Genomic DNA, 18549 nt, shown 5'->3' with positions numbered 1-18549 from the left:
AACAGCTCATGTGAACAATAATGCTTCTTTTAGCAGGGTAGCAGCCTTCTAATGCCGGGCTGCAGACTTGAGAGGTAGGCCCACCACTTTCTGGTCTGAGTGGAAAGTCAGCTAACACCTATTGTGAGGGGCTTTGTTTTGTCTTTGGAGTTCAGCTAAGCTGTGTTTTATCAGTCTCACCAAAAGGATGGCAGTGTTTTGGCTAACAAACAAATATGCTGTTTAGAAAACACCAGTCATTTCAGTGTTTGCAATTCTCAGTGCCATTTGACTATATAGTCTTGTAATTAGATGGTGTAAACTACTTAACATGTTACACAAATATGTCAAAACGCATTAACAGCACGACTGTTCTTTACTGCTTTCCTAAATACATTTCACAATATGTCGTACTAGAATCCACCTCTTGTCATTATTTTTAAACTGCAAGGAGTTAAGATCACCAAGAATTAGATGATTAGCATGAGACTGTCTTTCTGTACTAAGAATGTATATTCTCACGGTAGTATACAGAGGGAAGCATACAGACCCCTTCTCATATAAAATGAGAAGACAGCCTGGAATAAAACGCAACAAATTATGTTTTTCATATTCACTCAGATCAACTTGCTGCTGCTGCTTTTTAATGCCCATTCAGTTCAACTGCTTTGCAGATTTGTGGGTTAGTTACCTCCAGACTTTGCACTTGAATGCCTTTTGGGCATTATGTTGCTTTTGGAAAGCATTTGCCTGTGGTTTCTGACATGTGGGGAGGCCAGCTGCCCACCTGCTTCTGAGGAGGGTCTTTTCCGTAGAACAAACAGCTTTGCAACACTTTACCCTGCCTAAGCAACAAATAAATGAGGAGTTTCCTTATAAATTAGAAGATGGGACTTGTGGCTTCCTTAAAGACCATAATCTGTGCTGAACTTGACCCACAGCAGCAGTCCCACACACGTGTGCTCTGTGTGTGACCCAGAGCCAGTGGGAATCACATTCATTCTAGTATCCTCACCCTTGTGATCTGTGCAGGCCTGGGGACCTAGTGCCTCAAGGAGACACTTCTAGTGTGGACCTGCAAGTGAGGCCAACCAGTGTGCTCTCCTGCCTGCTTTCTTCTCCCGTGGAGCCTTGAGTGCTGTTTGCAAACTGAAATGATGCTGTTGCTGCATCCTACACATGCTTTCCTGCTCTGTGCAAGCTCGGCTGGTACTTCCATACACAGTGTAAGCTTTGCAGTTTCAGTGATCTAATCCAATAATAACTTGGTCTACATTTGCTGCCTTGCCAGAAGAAGACATATGTTGTCAGGCAGTCGAAGTCAGCAACAGTGCTGAAGTGGCAATGTGCTGAAACATGAAGAAGGCAGAAATCCAGAAGAATCTATCTGAGGTTTGGCTATTAGAGAACTAAAAATATTGTTTTCTTACACACCTGCTTTCCACACGTACTCAGAAATGCTGTTTGCCTGATGTCTGAACATGATTAAAGGGCAGTTCTTTTCCTTTCTTGGCTTTGATGTGATAACAGAAGATGCTGTTGTCATTCAGCTTATTGAGAACTGGTGGGAAAGGAAAGAGAAATGATTGGAATAACTTGACTGGAAAAGGCATGTGTCATATAGTGCAGGAGAGAAATATGACACTGAGTTCCTTCTGTCATTGATGATTCAAGACACAATTTTTGAGTTGCACTCACAGTGGAAGTAGATCTTTTTGTGTCTATGCTGAGGCACAGGATTTAGGGTGAGGAGTTGAGTTTTGACAGCTTGTGGTGGTAAGAAAATTTTCCATGCCATTTTTTATCACACAATGTTTGCAGTTCCCAGTTTTCATCTTTAGCATTTTCCTGGGAAAAAGAATGCATTGTTGGCTTGAACAAAGGGAATGTGAACAACAAAACCCCCTGGTCTTCTCGGTGCTGGGGAAAAGACTGTGCTTTTAAATTCAGATGGCTCTGTGCTGCTGACCTTTCACAGCATTGCAGTGAGGTGGGGATTGGGCTTTGAGCTGGTATGTGGAGATGTGAGGTTTTGACATGTATTCTGAGCCAGCAATTATGGGATTTCATCTGTACATATCCCTGAAATATCATCACCTCTGAGTGTGTGCTAAGAAAATGGCATCTGTCATAATCATACTTTTACTGCTGGGGTCAATGTGTGCACACAGATGAGTATTACTGTTCTGGAACAAAATTTCTCCATAAATGCCATGGCAGATCAGGAAAGATTTCTTTCTGTTTTAATATTAATGTTTCCTTCTTTAAGACTACTAGCTTCTCCCTAGTCAGCAGGCATGTGGCTTGGTCAGGTGGTAGTAGCAAAGAATTTTATTTTAGTGACTTCTCCAGGGACTTCATCCAGTAAGTATTAAATAAATATTTATACCTCCTGGGAGCCACCTGGAGCACCATCCCAGAAGACCTTTTTACCCAGCCTGGATCACCCATCTCCCAGGTAGCATCCTCGTGCAGTTAAGAAGTGAGAGTAAAACAATTCAGGCTGCTTCTGCTTTCTGCTTCTCTTGGCACTATTCCTGGAGAGAGTTGAGTTAGTAAATGTGACTGTCACAGTAGCTATTACCAGTGACACAAAATAAGTTGGGGTTTCTGTTGTGGTGGGTCCACTTCTGTATTTCATAGTGATACATCTGTGCTAGGAGGGAGAGTGTCATGCTTGGTTGTGGTGACAGGTGCCTCTAGGAAAAGAGGACAAGTCTCAAGGCAGGTTGTCTGATACTTTCCATTTGCATACAGTCCTGCTGGTTACATGACAGATCACTAGTAGAGCTGCATCTTGTTTCTTCTGGTTTCCCTGATGAGTTGAGGGCAGCAGCCATCTCCTTTTTCTCCTTGTTTTTGAAGGAGGTAGCTACCATCTTTGTTCTTTGCAGCCAGTCAAAACAATACTCAAGCCAGTTTTTAGTCTGATTCTCTGCTCAAGGAAATGTTTCCATGTTTTGATACTTTGAGACACTAGTGGGGTTCTGGCTTTCAGAAGTCCAAAGACTTTGAGAAACAGGTGCTCAGCAGTGCTGAGAAGCCCTCAAAGTCCCTGGTTGCTGAGTTTTCTGAACTGTGCTCCATGCAGGAGTTATGGTGTGAACAGACAGTGAAATTTGGTGGCCTTAAAACCAATCTTTTTGAGTATTTAAAATATTTTCTGATGTTATTACAGTGTAACTCCAAAATCCTGCTCTTTCGTCTTTATAGACAGAGGCTTTTCCTCTTGCACCCAATGTAGCTTCCCAGAGGAAAGCTTTTCTCTTGTGGCTTGGGAGGCAAACAAAGCCTATGTGCTTTGGGCTGTTTCTGGAAGGGCCAGGAGCCCTGGGTGGGTCAGGGGAGCCAGCCAGCACTATTCTGAAGCTCAGCAAGTGCTTGAGCTTGCAAAGTGTTCTGCAAACCTTCCTGCTGTTGCTGGGTGGCCACTGGATATAGAAGCTGGAGAAAGTGTTTTGTTTTTTTTGTTGAGTAGATGTTGCTGTACATATGTTGGTGTGTCAGGGGAAAAAAACAACCAACTATATGTGGTGTTAAACCTTAAGGCTGAGGCTTTTTGGGTGTGTCTACAGTGGAATAATCCTGTGTCAGATTTGTTTTGCATCTGGTGTTAGGGGTGATACTGTGCTCGGTGCTGAATGGGATGGAGAGGCCTGTGGTGTCACAAGATGAGCATGGAGCAGAACAGAGGCAGAGTGGGAGAAGGGGGAGCTCAACCTTGTGTTCACCTGCTCAATGGCTGCTACCACTTGTCTCTTCGCCTGGAGCTCCCCAGGGAAGGGGCCAGGACCAGCAAAGGGAATTGGGATGCTGTCTGCTGGTGGGAGAAGCCTCTGAAGCAGCAAGAAGAGATACTGGGGCTTGGTTGAGATATTTTATGCCAAACCTTGATGAGGCAAGAAAGTTCAGTGGGTAAATAGGCAAGAGAGGTGCATGTGTGAACCATGGGAAGGCTTTTGGAGGGCCCTGGAGCAATCAGTCAGTGAGCAAAGCCTTTTGCTCTGTGTTAGTGCAATACAGCAGGTCCTGGGCTGTGACAGGAAGCCTTAAGGGATATGGTAATTAAGAAAAGTAACTAAGAGCTAAGTCATAAAAATAATGAGTGTTTTACCAGCTCCGTTGTGCATAGGCAGGCAGCAGGGAATGTGGGTCACACAGTTGAGTAGCTGAGCCAGGAATAAAATCCAGGTCTGTTAATGCCTGAGGCCCCTCCATACACACCAGACTGTGGCTCTTTCCTCTGGCACAGCTTGGGTGGGAAAGGAGCCTTGTTTTAGGTGGAAGTTCAGGCTCTGCTCAGTCCAGCAGCTGATCATGTTCTCATGCTGTTTGTCTTTTCCAGGTGCAAGTTCTTCAGCCTCACAGAAACCCCAGAGGACTACACCATCATCGTGGATGAAGAGGGCTTCCTAGGTAGGTGTCAGTGTGTGCATGTCAGTATCCAGCCTGGGGTTGGAGGAGGAAAACATCATCTCTCCCTGAGATTATAAACCAGAGCATTTGTAAAACAGGTCTGTGTGTCAGTGCTAGTGGTACAGCTGTGAAAGGTGCTTTGATCACTTAAGCACAGTGTCTCTGCTGCTGTGCTGTACGAGGTGCTTCACAGATGCAATATGAATATATTTTAATGTTGTGAGGAGAGCACACACAAGTGTTGAAGAACAGTATAATCATATTTGAAAAAGCAAAACTACCTGCATATCATTGCCTTAAAACGGGCCAGACTCTGTCTCCAGACCTCCACAAACACAGCACATCTTGCACCTCCAGCTTCTTCATCCAACCTCTCTGTTTAAAAGGAACCCTTGAAGATGAGTAGTTCATATCCTCCCCACAACTGTCACAGCTGCAAATCAGTTCCTTTGGCTCCTCACTGGAAGCTGTGATTTTTTTTCCCCCTTTCTTACACCCAGCTCTCTTTAATAAATGTGCCATCTTTGCCCATGGTGGCTGAAGGTCTTTCTCAGCCCATGTCAAAGGTGGAGCTGGCTGGGTGTCAGAGGAGGTGGTTGGCATGTCCTGGGGAGCTGCAGCCCCTTGGCGTTGGGCGAGTGCTGATGGAGAGAAGGCTTTGGCTTTGTGGATGGAAATAGTTCGTAAGAACATTTATCATGTGGGGAGGTTTTGTTTGTAGCAGTGTTATTGAGGTGGTGGAATGAGGAAGTGTTGTGCAGCTATTATTATTTTTGTTCAGTCCCTGTTTTCTGTGGTCAGAATTAAAAGTCTACACATTTTACCGGTTTGGAGAAAATTAATTAAAACATTAAAAAGAAGGATGTCTTTCCTGAATAGGAATTAACTATTGAGTAGCTATTATGACACTGTGATATTCAGTGGGTTGTAATACCCAAACCCTCAGGAGAAAATTAGTAACTGTACCATCTTTATTTAGAACAGAGTCCAAGTTTTATAATCAGCAGCATTGCTGAATTATTCCCCTTGCAGTCCCAGAAGTACTCATAAACATAGAATAGAATAAATTATTAGATTTTAGAACACTACAATGGTGACTAAACATTTTCATAAAATAATCATTAGGTTGAGAATAGGGGAATGGATCTTTACTGCTATTGCTGCTTGTAATTTGGGAGTTGTGGGGTTTGATTGAAAGTATTTGTCACGTGTTCTGCTTTCGCTCCCAAAAGAGGAGGTGACACACAATTCTGCTGCCAGAATTTCCCTTATTGCATTTTTTCAGGGAGCAAATGTACAAAAATTTTAATAGTACTATCAGTAGTATCAGCTTTTTTGTCACTGGTGGTAGCAGGGGAAATAGATTCAAATTTGGTTTTACCCTAATAGTAGGATGCCAAGCCTCCCTATGAGGGCTTCATACTAAGAGAGCAGTCACCAAAGGAGGAGGAAGGTTTTTGTTCCAAGGCCTACAGCATGTGGCTGAGCAGGAAGCACAGAGATTCCCATTTTCAGGAGGAGTCTATGTCCTTGTGCTGGGGTGTCCCTGCGCTGCACTGTCCCTGCAGATGTGCCACACTGGGGGCATGGTCATCTCCAGCATCCTACCTGTGTCTCTGATAGCCAGGTCACTCATTTCTCTGCCCAGCTGACCCAAGGCAGATTCCAGAATTCAGCCCCTGGTGGTAGGTTTGGATTGCAACCATCCCCATACAGCCTCTGGCAGTCACGCTCTATTCATCACTCTGAAAATTATTCCAGCTGGGAACAAAGGTAAGCTTGAGCAGTGGTTTTGCTCATCAGTAGTGAGGGATAGTGTTGCACTGTCTTTGCCAGTGGTTGTGCTGGCAGCACATCCCGGGAGCTGCATGTCCCACTGGTGCCCTGGGTTATCTCTGGAAACCAGGCAGTGCTGCTGCCCTTCAGAGCAGCAGTCCTCTCTGCTTGGCCCTTTGAACTTTCTTACCTTGGCTCTCACAGGCACGTGAATTCACTGCTGAGAGTTACAGCACCCGTGTAGCTTCTGTTGGGCTCTGGTTTTGGCAGTATATTACATGATCAGCATGGGTAGTAGTGTCACAGAGCTGGCAGCTTCATCATCTTTTCGTTGCTCTTTGCTACTGAGTGATGATCAAGATGGCAAGACCTGTACACTATGCACCCTGTGAACTCTCCTAACACAACCCCATGCCCTTTGGGTTTGTGCCCAGCCCATGCTCTTTCTGGATTGCCACCAGGCCACCCAAAACTTCCTCTCAGGGTTAGTCCTGACCGCAGTCTCCAGAGTTACTCTGTCGTTGTTCCTTGTTTGCATAAGCTGCAAGTTTTTCACAGACTGGAGGAATTCAGGATCTACCATCTCGAGTGCTTTGTAACAGTAAGGACTCGTCTTCACTCCTTGTGTCCCCTCACAATTTGGCTACGAATGTCTCAGGGAGGAATCTCACTTGGCCTTTCTGTAGCCTGTGATCAGCCCATGGACTTGAACAGGATCAAGGTCTCCAAGAATTGCAGCATCCCTCCTTCTTGCAAAGCAGCACCATGTGCATGAGCTGCTCCCTGGCCTAAATAGCCAAGGACCAGCTGGGTTAAGCTCAAGAATTACAGGGTAAATTGTCACCTTTGGTGAGCAGTTTAGGTAGCAAGTCCAGCAGCAAGAAGTGACTGTTTCTGCCTGTCCAGGTAACTTCTGTTCTTCTAGTCTTAACAAACTCGATGTAAGTCTCCAAAGGGCAGGCTTTTCTGTGTGGAAAATCAAGACCATTTTTTCTTGGGCACCTCTATCAATTTTTGCTGTGGCAACAGGGAGAAGATTGTCCTGTTAGCTGGCATCTCTCAAGTCAGGCAGGCCCCTTGTCCTGCGCAACACAAACAGCACTGAAGGCAGAATAACAGGCTGGAGAAGTACTGGCAGGTTCAGCAATCCTTGAGATTAACACCTCAAAAATACTGACATGCAGCAATCATTCTTAACTGTTACGTCAAGAAGTAATCCTCGTTCTTGTTTCCCTGAGAGTGTAGCAGTGAGTGGGGCTGGTAAAGAAGTCATTATTTCTTCTCCCCAGAAACGTCTGCAGTGCAAAGCCATAACCTGCTTAAGCATTCATGGTGCTGGAAGGGAATGGCTGCAGCCTCATTCTTTACTTTAATTCCCCAGCGGTGAGGTGGGGATTAGATCTGCACAGACCCTTGTTTGTTCCAGTGGCCGTTTCTTGGGCTTTGGCCTGTTAATGAGGAAGAATTTTATTCAGCAAATAACACAGGGAGACAGGGCACAGAAAGCTCTTTTCCTGGCTGATGCTGAGGTGAATTAGCAGGAGAAGTTTGGCCATGGGCCCTTCTGCATGAAGATAAGTGTTTCAGCTACTGGGGTGCCTGGGCAGACATGTAAAATCCTTGCATTTATGACCTGGTGTGCAGCCAACATGTGGCAGGGAAGTTGAGTGGCTGCTGCTCCCCGAAATGCTCAATTTTCCAGGTGAGATTGCTCCCATCCCAGCCTTGGCACTTGGTTGGTGTCCCTTGTACATGCTCCTTCTCTGTAGGCAGTGAACTTGGAAAGTATCAGAGAAGGAGAAGAGAAATCAAATACTGGGATCAAGGGAGGAGTGAATCCTTGTGATTTCTGAGTTAGTAAAAATGCTTATTCCAGTTTCAGGGAGACTGGGGGTTTGTGGGGGGAGAACACATCACCTTGTAGTCTTCCATCTCCTGGAACTGGCCAGCCCATTTCATGTAGGTCACTGTGGACTTGAGGTTTGGAACCAGAGAGGAGGGACAATTTAATTTCAGTACTGAGGCAGCAGTGGGAAGGTCTCCTCTGTGAACACATAGCAAGTCTCTGTTTCCCCACACTGGGGTTCATCTGCAAGATGGAGGTGAGGGTCCTTCCTTTCACCTTCTTTGGCTACCTAATGTGGCTAGTAACTCCTGTGAGGCCATGCATTTACTGAGTCTCCAGAATGAGGAGGCTCCTAATCTCAGTTCATACCTCACAATAAGTTGCTCAGTACATTAAGAATAATGGAACTATTTGAAAAATCTCAACCAGTTAGAGGAGCGGAGAGATTTTGTCAGAATTCGTAAAATGTTGACCTCATTCTAATGAAAAAAAAGGATAAAAAGAAAGAAAGCCCTCCTGCTGGCAGCATTTTGTTTTGATAGCCATCATCCCCAGACAACCTGTTCCCTATCTGACCTTGAATTTCAGGACCATCATATGCTTTAGTACCACACTGAGTCCCTTTTTCAATAACATCAAAATGGTAAATTGCTTTTAGTGTCCTCTCTCTCATCCTGTATATAAAATGGGCAAGAAATCAACTTATAAATAAGTGCAAGCACAGAGCCCATCTAGCTGGGAGCAATCTGTAACTTTTATTTAAAGATACAGAGGGAAGCAATCTAATAGATGCCTCTTTTTTGTATATTTCTTCTATAACTATTTCGCCTTTAATTTTTATTGCCCAGTGACTAGGCCTTTGTATCTTGGGCATGGTGGTTTAATTTGCTTGCTGACATTTATAGCACTGAATTCCTTCCCCTGGACAGCCAGGAGAGCTGACTGGTTGCTAGGCAGAAGATGTTTTTCTCTATTAAACACGTGCACAGTCTCTCTCTTTTGGATCTCCGTATTGGCCAGACTACCCTGTGTCTGTGGTTTTCAGGGTTTTTTTAAAAGTAATGTGGTATTAATGATCTAAATTCAAATTAAAAACATAGAGGTTTGACTGCTGGCTAATTAGAAATGTGTGTTTGGTTGGGAAGGTTTTTCCTGCAGTACATAAATGCTGATGTAGATCAAGAAACAGGTTAGGGGGCTGTGATTACAAGGGGTTTCTGCCCTCTCCTGGGGGGTGGTAAGGTTTAGTAGTCACAGCTTTTGGGGAAAGGGAGGGATGAAAAATAAGTAATATCCCAAGGTCTGGTTTGTGTCACCTGAGGAAAGCAGCACTTTAATTTCTCCTTAGTAATATCCCAAGGTCTGGTTTGTGTCACCTGAGGAAAGCAGCACTTTAATTTCTCCTTAGAGCTCATGTGAGTGGGTTTGCAAATCTTGATAACACGTATTATGCCTTGTGCTTGTAACCTGCCACATAAAGTCTTCTGGTCCAGTTTCTCTGCTTGCTCCTATTTAAAGAAATATTGCATAAATGGTACTTATTTTTCACTGTTTTCCCCACCAGATGGGTGTGTATCGATATCTATTTTTGCTTCTCAGCCCGTGGTGAGAAAGCCCAGACATCTCTTCCTGAACCACTTGACTGGCCACAATTTCCTCCTTTAAATTTATTATGTCTTGGCTGCTTCCTAGCACTTTCCAAAGTCTGAGATAGATGAGCAGATAGATACCATGGCTCACTCTTATCAACCTGCTCTCATAAATGCAGGACCTAAAAAAGCTTTTCTGGCTGAAATGATGGAATGACTCACTGAAATTTTAGGTTGGTCTCTAAAAGCAAGGTGTAGCTCAACAGAGAAGTAGCAGCCCTGCTTAGCTGTTTCTCTAGCCAGCATTTGAAAGTTTTGTTTCTTTTTTAAGGCAGGATTTAAGGGGAGTTGGTGGCTTTTATTGTTTGCCTGTACCTGGAGCTAACCACAGTCTGCCAGCTTAGTGGAGACACACCTGGTTAGCTCACTGTGCACCCCAGGAAGCACAAGGCTGAATACATTCCATAAGACCTTCTGAAGAATGTATATACTGTAAGTGGTGGTAGGACTGTAATTTGTGATCTTTTCCTGCTTTTCAAGTGAATTCTCTATGGAGCACCCTGTGAGAGCTGAGGGATTGGTGACACTGCAGAGAAATGCACTCCTTTTCCCAAGGCATTCAGCCCTTTGCTAGCTGTAAACCTACATCAAGTTTCAAGCTGTGCTTTTCTCAAGTTCATGACCTGATGAGGAAGTGGATTTCCTCCACCTTGGCATCTCATAAATGCTGTGACCTTAGTCTAGAAATGATGAGACTACAATAACCTTCCAAAAAAACAAGTCTGTCATCACTTGCAAACAGAGCAAACATTTCTTTCGTGGTACAATCCCTTGCAAAATGTGAGCGTGGGGCACTCCCCAGGGTTGGTCCCTGACCAGATTGGCCAGATTTTCTCTTTGGTGCAGGAATGGAGCTCCCTGTGTCTCAGGTTTGCAAAAAAATCAGCAGTCTTTTGTCCAAGTGAGAAAACATCAGTTCCTGGCAGGCTTGGAGAATCCTCCTGGTCAAGTGACCTGGGAGGTAAAGCCAACCAAACCTCCATCCTGTCTGTTCCTTAGGTTCTGGGGCAGAGGTGGCAAGTGTTGTGCCCAGAAACTTCCAGCTTTATTTTCTCCTGATGCAGTGATCAATCTTTCCTAGCTTTCTGCCAGCCTTGGTACAAAGTCTCCAGAGCTAATGATGGATCAAGGCTAGTAGCTCTCATAATCCCGGTGCAACGTGTCTGGTTGCTTGGGTTTTACTAGAATCCATGGAATTCTTTGTGTCTGACTCTGGAAATGCAGACAGATGTGTGTGTTTGATTCCAAACTAACAGCTCTCTTTGAGGGGGAGAAGGGGAAGCTTGGTGCTTTGAGCTAATTCTCATGCAGTTAAACCAAAGATGGGATCTTCTCTTTGTGTGCAGTATTAAGCTAATGGTGACACTCTGGCCAACCATCAAGTTCAGGATTTTGGCCTGATGGTCACAGAGGCTCTTTTTTTGGGTTGGTGGAAGGACTCTGTGTTGGGCAAATGAGCCTTTCTCCAGTGATCAGCTTTGGTGAAGGGACAGAAGTTGGAGCAGCCTGATGGAGTTTCCAGGTCTGCTGCAGGCTTTTCTGCTTGCCCCTGGACAAGTCTCTCATTGTGTCTCAGTTTCCTCATCTGAAAAACAGGGATAATCCTATTAAATCACCTCATAACAGGCCTTATAAAGATTAATTAGCAAACATGTGGAAATGCTTTGATAATGGAACAGGCAACAGCCATGATAAATAATAATTCAGGTAGCTTCTGTCCCACAGGATTCACTTTTACAATGGGTACAGTTGCAGACCTACTGAATAAATCATCTCTACAGCAGAACAGATTGGAGATTATGATGGAAGGAAACACCCTTGTATGAAAAAAAAGTTGCCTAATCTTTTCAAAATCTTGGATCTCAGTATTTAAGCTTACACAGGATTAAGTCTCACAACCTCAAGGCTACAGCCTTACAATAGTTAGGAATTTAACGGCTCCATCTTCAAGTCTTGCTTGAAATGTAATAATTTGCTCTGTCAGTCCAGGGAGATATTGTTTGAAATGTAATTTTTTTAAAAAATAAGAAAAAAAAAAAAAAGATTCCTTAGGCTATTCTGTTTGAAAATACAAAAATAATTGGAAGTGAGAGTCCAGCTGCATCTGTTTCTCTTTTTTTTTTTTTTGGTCTGATCTTTTCTTTTGGTGGGTTTGTGTCTTGATAAAAAGTGCCGCGTGAGCCATCAGCCCTGCCTTCTGCTGCTCCTCTGGCCTAGCTCTTCCCCACCCCCCAGCTTGCAGATTCTGTGAGCAAAGCCTTTGCCAAGAGTTTTTTGAAACACAGGGAAAGTTTTGTCAGGACGTGGGAAACCTGCTGATTCCTGCAGTTCCTGTCCCCTGGTTGCCAGAGACAAAATCCTGGATTCTTTCGGATGATGGAGCCCATTCGCTGGGGAAGTAGCGAGTGAGAGAGGAGAGGCTGGCCCAGAGGAATGTTTTCCTGGCTGGGAGCAAAAAGCTATGGTCAACAGGGTGGGACAGACCCAGATCATCATGCACAGAGGGCATCAAAGTCAGTGCACTTGGGAGGCAATCCTGTGCAGGAGAAGAGCTACACCCAGAGCCATGCTCTGAACACATCTTGAGCCAAGCTTTTAATCATCCTTTGCTTATCACTGAATTAAAAAAAAACACAACAAAACAGCAATTTCTGCTCACTTTTTCCTTCTCACAAGCAAACACCAGCTTTTGAAGCTTGGAGCTAGTTTTGCTCGTTATTAGTGGTGCTTTATCCTGTGAAGGGGAAGGAAAAGAGCAGCCTGGTTTCCTGAGAGCAGGCTGGAGCCTAACCTGGATTTGTCTCCCTAACCCAGCTCTCCAGTGAGAGTGGACGTAACGATTATTTTTGGAATCTACCTTGCCATGTTCCACATATTTAGCCAAACATAATAATGAAGCTTTGTTTTTGGAGTATATTCATACTTCCTGTCTTATGATACCCCTTGTGAGGTAAGAATGAATATTTTTTTCTCCCACATATGAGGAAACTGATAAAAAGGAGACCAAGTGACTTGTTTCAAGTCACACGCTTTGTGGGATGGATCCGTTTTTGCCCAAATTGCCATCTGCTTGTCTGTGCTTCAAAATGGGACTTTATCTACCACTGCATTCCAAAGATCTGAGTATCTGTTCCAGGACATTACTTTAAAACCAGTTTTCTAGTGACCCAATAGTCTGTAATGAGTCACTTTACCCCTCTGTGCCCACAGCCAGGTGGGAAGGCTTCTGTCACAGTCTAACAACTTCTGCATGACAACTTTTGACTTTCTTGTGCAATGCCACTTATAGTTAAATCTGTCTGGCCTGGGAAGAACTTGCCTCCTTACTCTTAGACTCATATTATTACTATTAGTTGGAGGGTTCTTTTGTTTCTCACAGCAGAAATCACAAGTGGGAAGCCCAGAAGGGAGGCCACCGTAAGCAGATGTTCCAAATGGGCATTTTTGTGCATTTTACATGACTGTGCCAGTCTTACTGGAAGTGCACTCCTCCTTTTTGTTTAATTTTTAAAGGTCACTGTAAAAACATAACCAGCTTAGTTCTTAGATTGCTGTCAAAGTGTAAAGATACAAGGCTTGCAAGAGGAGAATTGATTGAACATGAGAAGCAAGCAGGGTTTCTGTATAAGCATTTCCTTTTATCAGGCCTTGATTGCTCTCTTAGTGGACACTTGTGCTGAAGGTCTTCCCTCAGGAGGTGGTGATTATTTAAGTGGAAAGAAGGCAGTGCCTGTGCATACAGATGGGTTTGCAAGTGCCCACTCCCTGAAGGACTACCAGCCACTCCAGAAGGATGGTACCGTGTTATCTGTGGCTCAACAGGAAGGGTAGCTGCATGTCCTTGTTAGGTGGTTAGTCCCTTGGAAAGCAGAGGAGCTACTTGTCAGAGTCAGGATTTCAGAGCTGGGCGATGTGTTTGTACAGCTTCATTTAATTCCAAGTTACCCTTGGGTTATTTAATTTCCTGACAGCTGCAAAAACAGTCTTCTCAGATAACAATGGCCTCTAATTAGGCAATGTGCCTAAAATGGTAGAATGTTTTATTTGACCGTGGCACTAATATTTTGTATGCAGCTTAGACATGAGAAAGTGGGGTGAGTTGCCTTTCCAGCTTCCTTTGGCAGAGCTGTGTCTATCTGGTGTTGCTCAGTGCATAATGCTAAAGGCATGCCTCCTCTTCTGCCCCTGTGTTTTAAAAGCTTCTCATCTTTTTGTACTGTGTCATCAGTAAATCTGTCTTCCAGCTGTAACCACCTTCCAGAAATATGTTTTATTAGCACAGGAAGGCTAAGGGGGCTTGCACAGCTGAGGCTGCAGAGCATTCAGAGACAGGCAGGCAACAAGAAAGCATGTGAGATTACCCGGAGTTGAGGGCTGCAGCTTCTGGGGTTTATTTTACACTGCAGAGTTGCCCATATGTTGCTTTTATGGCTCTTAGTACATGATCAGGCCGTGACAGAAATAAACATACCAGTCAACTGTTCTTCCAAATGATTTGTTCAATTTGGAAAGGGTATTAGCATCAGATTATGTTAATCAGATCCTGACTCATGATTTGTGCTTATGGAAGCTTTATGCATTGGGCTGTACAAATTGATGATTCCTGAATTCCCTCCTGTGACAGCAGGAAATGGCTGTTTGGGAGCCCTGCCCCTCCTTTAATTCTTAGACTTCCCTTGGAGTCTTGAATCTAAGAGAAAGTGGATTACTTTTTTCTTTTTTGGTGCTTTACTCCCTCTTTTAATTCCTTCCCAGAGCTCACAGTTCCAACAGTTCCCCTACCAAGGCCTCATCATTGCAGAGCTTTAAGCTCTTTCTTTAAGTGATGTGAAGTTGCAGTTCTGATACATCACGTACCTACTTACAAGTCCCTCAACCTTAATCAGATGTTTGCTGATCAGGAGTCAGACTTTATAACTGCCTTTCAGTAGAGCAGTCTTCACACATGCATCCTGTACCAGTGACAAGAGGTTCTTTTCAAGGTTTCTGGTATGGCTTTTGGGTTCCTGTTTGCTTTGAGGTGGCAGATGTCCTGCTCAGACAGTGCAGTATGCTGGAGGAGAGTGGAAACTTCTTGCCTGCTTTAACCTGGACCTCCCCAGTTCTGTTGAGATGCTGATCTGTTTGAAAAAACTGGGGATGTCAGCTCAGACTGGCTTGTGGCTACACAAGCAGTGCCCAAGGGTTGTCCTCTGTGTAAGATCTGCAAGGATAGGAGATGAGCAAGAAATATTCTTCCTTCTGCACTGCAGTTCCCCACCAGTCAACAACAGAGGGATTCCCAAATGACAGGCTGAATCCATATTACCATATTTAATAGCTATCAATATGCCAATCCACCAAAAAGTTGGGTAAACCCCTTTAGAAGCCTCTTCATTCTTTCTGTCTCCAAGACATCCTCTGTCAGCACGTGCAGTGTGTGCTGTGTGAATTCCTATTTCACATCCTCCAAACCTGCTCCCACATAATCTCACTGGGTCTTAGGTATTGTTTGTTTGCACTGTAGCACATTGATGCCTGGTGTCTTGTTCACAGCTCTCCTCCCAGCAGTTCTTAAAGATCTTTGAACACCGACTTGATGTTTTTTCCCAAAAACTATCCACAGTGTCTCCAAGACTCTTAGGAAGGAGGAAAACAGAGCCTTTATAAAGATGTTAAATAACATGGGTCCTGCCAGGTGCCCCTGTTGGTTGATCTTGCAAAATTCCTGCCATTGAGAACTGTTTATTGCTATTTTTCTTTAAAAATCCGTCAGATAATCTTTGTTTCACCCCATGGTATTAGGGAGGTAGGGAGAAAGTTTGTAAGGCAAAGTCTGCCTTTTGATAAGCTGCTTCACAATCTATATTCCCTTAAAATGCCATCTCTCAGAACTATATTATAGATACAGTATTGTTATTTTTAACAGACAGAACAATCCAGTTTATTTCCCTTGATAGAGCACAACAAAATTCTGAGGTATGAACACTTCATCCCCAGAAGACAAATTGAAAGAATCACAAAATATTTGGGTTCATACCTCCCTCTCTCCCTCCTGCCTCTCTCTGATTTCATCACATATTTTTAAAATCCTGACTCTAGAACCTAGTTTGAGGTGTAAGATACAATTTACAGTAGTTAACTTCCAAGTAGCATAACAACCCAAGTTGTTTTCCATTTTCTTCTGTAACCAAGCTTTCTGCCTACCATCTGGGCAAAAAGTGCCAAACTTGTCCCCCGTTTTGCTTTGCCTGAGTTGTCCATTGTCTTTGGGGTTTGCTGTTCCTGGGATTTCTATTGCCATGTTCTACTGCAGCATTCTCATGTTTATTTTACAAGACTTACCAGTCCCCCTTCAGTTCCCACTTCCCTAGTTCCACATTTATTGAATTTCTGAAGTTGGAATGAGCCGTATCTCCACAGTCACCACCTGCATTTATTTTGAGTCTGTTTTGGAATACATGAAATTGAAAAGTTTTCTGAAGTGTAAGAGGTGATTCCTCAAGGACCAGAGGTGTTGGCAGCGCCAGGCGTGTGGCTGCCGTGCCCTTGGAGAGTCCCCAACAACCTGATTTCTTTATCTTTCTATCTTGCACGTTGCTGGGCAGATTTAAGTGCTAAATAAGTGGTAATCTCTGGAGTCCTGCTGAAGTAACTGTGTCTGCGAGGTATTTATTTCACAGTTGTTTTTCTTTCTGCTTCCCTGGGCTTGGGTAAGGTGTTTATTTACTGAAACACTTTGACCTGAATTTGTGTAGTTAAGACTTGCCAACTTAGATATATCTATAAAATGCCTGTGTATGTGTATATACCTATATTTGTATATATTTATTCAGGGATGTAGAAGGGGATTCAGTGAAAGCATTTTTAGCTGTTCTTTTTCAGAAACTTGTCCATAAACTCTAGCTTAAAACAGGAAGGGATACTGGATTTTCAAGCTTTAATATATCTACTGAGAGCATCTGCCAGGACTCAGCAGTCCAAGACCAAACCAAGGTTCACTTTAGCTGGTGGATTAAATAGGCAGCTCACACACAGACATAAACATCCCCAGCTGAGGGCAGTCCAACAGAGCAGGGTATCCTTGGGAACTGGATGCCAGGCTGTGTGCTGGTCTCTGAGTGCTGCTGTCACACAGCTGAAATGCTCAGTGGTACCAGGTTTTAGGTTTGGTGAATTAGTTGTGGATTTTAAAAAATAAAAAGGAAGGAAAAAATATAGTTAGAATTGAGCCTTTGGAGATAGGGGATGAGGATTTATGTAGGTCATCATGTGGATGAGCCTCTGGTGGATGTCTGCTTTGGCATTTCAACCAGTGAACAAAAAATAAAACAGCCTCTTGAACAATCTCTCTGCTGTTTGCAGCAGACAGGAGGGCCTGCTCTGATGGATGTTTACCATGTCTCTTCATGCTCTAAACAGAGAAGAGATCCTTTTCCCCCCAGACAAATTCATTTTTAGAATTTGTATAAACAAATTCTTGACCTAGATGAATACTCCAACATGCCACAATGTGCCTGGGTTTAGTGGCTTGTATGTACCTTTACAAGGAAATGTATTTCTGTGTCCAAGGACAATCCATGCCAGCTTCTCAGATTGCCTCCCACTTGGATGAAAGGAAACCACAAACTGAAACCAGTTTGCTTTCAAAAGTACAACCTGTGTCTCATAAATGTGAGGTTCAAAGGAACTGTGAAGTACTCTTCACCAACCCCAAAGAAAAAAACACTCTGGAGAACTCTGGTTTAATAGCAGTGCTCTTTGTGCTGCAATGGCTGCCCCTTTAAGGCATATGCACCTGCTTAATTTTAAGCATATTAAGAGTACAAATGCTTCTGTGGGGACTTAGAGAACCACTCACGTGCTGAACGTGGCTTAAATATCCAAAATATCAGGACCCCTGGATGTACCCCTTACCCCCTCAGGAGAAGTATGACTTTTGGGGGGAAGGGAAGGCAGCTGGAGAGAGACCAGCTCTTTTCGGCTGGAAGGAGGAGAGCATCAGCAGAGGTATCCCTCAAATAAAAGCCTCGTTATCTGGCTTGGGTTACGTGACAAGGAGAGCTGATGGTCTGGTGGCAGTGCCAAAACTGGATTTTGAGCAGGGTTTTTCAGTGCAGCAGCCAAGGTGTGTGCTGGAGTGCTCACTACAGGGCAGCTCTGATGGGCACCGCAGCAGTTCAGGTGGGGTTTCTCACCAGTGCTCAGTTCTTCCCTAGTTGCTTTAAAGATTCTCTTGAGTTGAAAAGTTTCTGGAGGGAAATTTCATGTGGAAAAAAAAAAAAAAAAGAGCCTCTTCTGTAGAGATTCCTGTGGTTGAGTTTGGTATGTTTCTGATGGGCTGTTCTAGGTGGGGACACTTTTGTTGTCGGTTTTGATTAGTTGGGCTCCTGACCTAGGGTGCAGCCTGCTTCCTTGTTTGAAAATGGAAAGATGATGCTTAAAAAGCACTCGGTGGAAAACTTGGAAAAGGAAAAAAAATAGATACTGCCCTTCATCTGCTTTTGAATTTTTCTGATTTCTGGTTTTTTACTCCTGTGAGCTCTAGGCAGCTCAGCTCTGGTCCATGACCAGCTCCCGCAGCCTCTGCCACGGCATGAATGATAATATCATTGTGGTCCAGGAAGCAAAAATCTGACACACTGTTATGTGCTTGGCAAGTACATTTTTCCCAATCAGCCATTGCATCTAGAAGGTTCTAGGTGGCAAGAAAGATTTTCCATAAAGTGCAGAAGGAACTTTCTTTCCAGGGTGAGCAAAATGCAAAAAGGCTTTTCATGTGAGCAATTTTCCCATATAGAACACCTTAATGACCTGAATGTTAGTGGACAGAACATCTGTTGCTGAGTCATGACAATACATATAATTTCTACAGTGTGTGGATGTGCAATATTCTATTGTTGT

At 43.9% G+C, this 18549-nt stretch overlaps 1 protein-coding gene across 2 annotated transcripts in view; it reads left to right on the top strand.

Moving 5' to 3' along the window:
* CASTOR2 (cytosolic arginine sensor for mTORC1 subunit 2) overlaps positions 1 to 18549 on the top strand; it is a 116332-nt gene that overhangs the window by 58281 nt on the left and 39502 nt on the right. For both annotated transcript variants that reach the window (XM_051635779.1, XM_051635780.1), the window contains exon 2: positions 4325 to 4395. In XM_051635779.1, coding sequence (XP_051491739.1) covers positions 4325 to 4395 — 71 coding nt within the window. The remainder of the gene's footprint in view (positions 1 to 4324; positions 4396 to 18549) is intronic.

The sequence above is a fragment of the Apus apus genome, chromosome 18 (assembly GCF_020740795.1).
Source record: "Apus apus isolate bApuApu2 chromosome 18, bApuApu2.pri.cur, whole genome shotgun sequence".
Lineage (NCBI taxonomy): Eukaryota > Metazoa > Chordata > Aves > Apodiformes > Apodidae > Apus > Apus apus.
Note: the sequence above shows the minus strand (reverse complement) of the source record. Positions and strands in the feature narration are given on the sequence as shown.